The sequence below is a fragment of the Sinocyclocheilus anshuiensis genome, unplaced genomic scaffold, assembly GCF_001515605.1.
Source record: "Sinocyclocheilus anshuiensis isolate Anshui unplaced genomic scaffold, SAMN03320099.WGS_v1.1 scaffold454, whole genome shotgun sequence".
NCBI lineage: Eukaryota > Metazoa > Chordata > Actinopteri > Cypriniformes > Cyprinidae > Sinocyclocheilus > Sinocyclocheilus anshuiensis.
This window is the reverse complement of record NW_015548217.1, coordinates 2,911,850-2,915,896: the sequence shown is the minus strand read 5'-3', so window position 1 is coordinate 2,915,896 and position 4,047 is coordinate 2,911,850. Positions and strand designations below refer to the sequence as shown.

At 39.5% G+C, this 4,047-nt stretch overlaps 1 protein-coding gene across 1 annotated transcript in view; it reads right to left on the bottom strand.

The window, feature by feature from the left end:
- Nucleotides 1-748, bottom strand: part of LOC107654033 (proline-rich transmembrane protein 2-like) — a 6,255-nt gene extending 5,507 nt beyond the window's left edge. The window contains exon 1 of the mRNA XM_016440924.1: nt 480-748. Within this exon, the coding sequence (XP_016296410.1) occupies nt 480-708 (229 nt within the window). The 5' untranslated portion in view covers nt 709-748. The remainder of the gene's footprint in view (nt 1-479) is intronic.
- Nucleotides 749-4,047: the final 3,299 nt, after the last annotated feature.

Here is a 4,047-nt window from a genome sequence, read left to right as displayed (position 1 = left end):
TATATATGTATGTGCTTTTAGGCTTTTTAATATATATGAAAAAGCTTAAAAGCACATAATAGATTTATTAAAACAAACTAAAATTAACATAATACATAAAAATAAAAAAAAAGCTCATTCAAATTATACAAATAATACTAAACACCAATTTGGTTTTATATACTTGGTTTTACAGTCATTTAAGTCTTTTTTTTTTTTTCAAACTTTAGTCTTTGTGTTTTTGTAGCTGTAGTTTTTGAGCTCTGAAAGCACTCACTTCATCTCCATTGTTTGCCTGTTTAATTACATGCCATTTTTAAAGTCATTATCCTGATTGCTGTATGCAAACGACTGTAGTGTGATTGGCACAGCAGGACCTGAAAGTCCCCAACATTTTCTTCCTGGAGACGAAGCAGATGCTTTCATATCAATTATTCGTATCCCTCCTCCCTCATCAACCCCTCCCAGAATGACATATTATTGATGAATTGATAAACTACCACTCTCGGCTTTCTCCTTGACCATAACGGTGACCTCTCCCGAGCGCCGCGCCTCCTCATTGGACTGCTGGGGGAAAGCGAGGGGGCGCAGACATGGGAAGGAGTCCGATCCGACCCCGGTGGTCCCCGGCTGGTATGTCACAGGGCCCGGGGTCTGGCAGCTCAACGGCTCTCCGTCTTGGGTACAAACCAGAGAGCCCAAGGATGCCTGATGGTACTCGGTTTCCATGGAGGGTGCGAATGTGGCCAGCGCTGCGTTGATGTTCAGACGGCGTCCCGTGTGCCTAAAAACAGGAGAAAAATAGTGAGATTTATGTGCACAGGGGATAAATCTCATTACCATCCGCAGTGAGCACACAGAAATGCATGATGAGATGCAAACTCACACTCCAGCACATGGTGTCATCAACACGCACAGCACATCCCTCACAATTCAGCATCCCAGAGCTATTTTTTCCCACAAACACAACTCATCTGCTTTGTGCCCGGGGTCTGGCAGCTCAACGGCTCTCCGTCTTGGGTACAAACCAGAGAGCCCAAGGATGCCTGATGGTACTCGGTTTCCATGGAGGGTGCGAATGTGGCCAGCGCTGCGTTGATGTTCAGACGGCGTCCCGTGTGCCTAAAAACAGGAGAAAAATAGTGAGATTTATGTGCACAGGGGATAAATCTCATTACCATCCGCAGTGAGCACACAGAAATGCATGATGAGATGCAAACTCACACTCCAGCACATGGTGTCATCAACACGCACATCACATCCCTCACAATTCAGCATCCCAGAGCTATTTTTTCACAACTCATCTGCTTTGTTAGAAGATCATTTTATCATAGCAATGGTTTGTTCATTAACATGCATGCTTGTTTATCTCATTTTAACCTCTTAACCTAGATATGTAGGTCATGAAACTGACCTCGATTACAGACAGAGATGTTATAACATTCATTTTGTCAGCAGAATTAATAAAAATTAATCGATTGTAATATACTTAACATCATATTTATTCAACTATTAAAGTATGTAAAAAACGGACCAATGTAGCTACCGTGATCAAATGAATCATAGAAATGAATCCTACACTGTAAAAAATGACCGTGAATTTAACGGTAAAAGACTGTGGGCTTTGGTTCATCATGTGACTTTCTCATCACCCCCTTCATTTGGTCGTTATCAGTGTATTACAAAGGTACAAAACAGATTTCAGTACTTCAATAGGTTGGTATATTAACATTATATCAGTTAATGAAATTACGGTATTTAACTGTAAATTTAAGTTAAAACCGTAAAACCTGGTTTTTTACCGTAAATTTTACGGATTTTTTTTTACAGTGTATTGTTTTTTTCTCTCTCTCTCTCTATTTTCTTCACAGGTGTTTTACCCTGTTTTGAATCGTGTTGTTTTTTAGGTTTGAAGAAAACGTGGGTAAACTTGACGGAAAATGAGGTAATTTTCTGCTAGGACATAACTCGTTTTTCTTTATTCTCGTTTTACTAATAAAAGGGTTCAATTTGATAATTAAACAAACGAAAAAACTTAACATTTTTACGGTAAATACAGTATGTGGGAACATACGGTGTCAGTCAATAATAAGCACTGGATTCTCTCACGAAAACGTGCGCGGAGAACATGAGGACAAATAGACAAAGCCGTGGGGAAAATAAGAGACATATGGAGGGATAGAGAGAGAGAGTGTAAAAAACATAATTTAGTCCGTACTTCATATATGAGCTACGCTATAATGAGGAATTGAGAGATTAATTAATAACGATGCACAGCGTAAAGCTGTTCTTTGTCCTCAACACAGGTGCAATTCACCGATCCAGGTCGGGACGCCCTTTGTTTCCTCATAAAACAAAGGACTGTCTCCCACAGACATTAAAAATCATGCAGACGTTTATTAGTACACGTATCATTCATATACATAAATAAACAGCTAACTTACACCTCGCGATTCCAGCCAGCGTGCGCTTGTTTTCGCACGTACGCTGTTAGTCCATTTGCATAAACAGTATCTCTACTGAAAATTCGATATTCCGGCGTGTGGCATTTAAACGTGCATTAAAAAGAAAGATAACGCGGTTGTGTGGTCGTGGATGCTGGGATCATCACTGGCTGCAGGCTCACACTCACTGGAGGACAGGCGGAGGAAACGGGAGGAGAGTAAAACAGCGTGAGAAGATGAGTAAACTACATGAACTGCGCGCACTGGAAAAACCTGTGATGAGAGAAACAAACAAACACGAGTGACAGCCTCATTATGAAGGCTGATTATAAGCTATAGTCCACAATCATAGGTTATAGAGTGCCCATGATAATAGCTACACGATACAATTGACAAGCATTTCCACAAAATAAGTAAGCTACGCATTATTACTCAGTAAGAATGTAACAGATACACTGAAAAATAAGTAAGTAATTTTGTAAGGGAAAATATTAATTAAATTTTTGCTATTGTATATAATAAATTTTTATTTTAAGCAAATGTCAGTTTGTGTGCGTGTGTGTGTGTGTGTGTGTGCAGGGGCGTAAATTTCGTCTAACAGCTAAAATTATACTTGTAAGGATATGTATACACAGAGGAAAGCCTTACTGCTATTAGTGCAGCAGGGAGACCGTGCAAAACTAGACAACTTCACGCTGTTGTGGTCGCGTTGAGACAGCGCTCGTGTCCGTTGTATTCGCCTCAGTGTTGCCAAGTCCGCGGTTTTCCTGTGGAATCGGGCTACTTTATCACTGTTGCCGCGGGTTGAAGCGACCCCAATAACGTGTACTTTAGCCCCTGGAATGCGATTTTTACCGGGGGACCCCTCGAAACGCGGTTAGTTTGGGCTAGTTTTGGGTAGCAATTGGGAGGGTTTTGTTGTAAAAAAAACCTGGCAACCCTTTTCGTCAAGCAGGTAACGTTAATATTGCTAGACTCATCGAAAAATACATTGGCATCATCTGTATTAAAGAGAAAATAATCACTTCATCCGATGTTTAAGTGAATAAAATCTCCTTGACAGTATTACTTACTGGAGTTCCACAACTATTAACTTTGTTCTCTCTCACCGGACTTGTGTGTGTGTGTAGGTGATGTAAAAGAGGAAAGCAGGCATTTGGACCAAAGCACTGTGAGGCAAGGGAGGGGAGACTCAAAATGTTTCTAAACTTAAAACGCATTTTTGCCCCGTTTGCGTTGTTTTAGTACTTACACAATTATTTAAAGTATAAAACAATGTTATTTACAATACACAAACTGGTTTTTAATCATATTTTTAGGGGGGACAACCCTCAGATAGGGGGGTCCCCCCCTTGGATCACAAAACCAATCACAAGTAGCACAGGTATATTCTTAACAATAGCCAAAAATACATTGTATGGGTCAAAATGATAAATTTTTATTTTATGCCAAAAATCATTAGGATATTAAGTAAAGATATTTTGTAAATTTCTTACCGTAAATGTATCAAAACTTAATTTTTGATTAGTAATATGTGTTGCTAAGAACTTAATTTCGACAACTTTAAAGGTGATTTTCGCAATATTTAGATGTTTTGCACCCTCAGATTCCAGATTTTCAAATA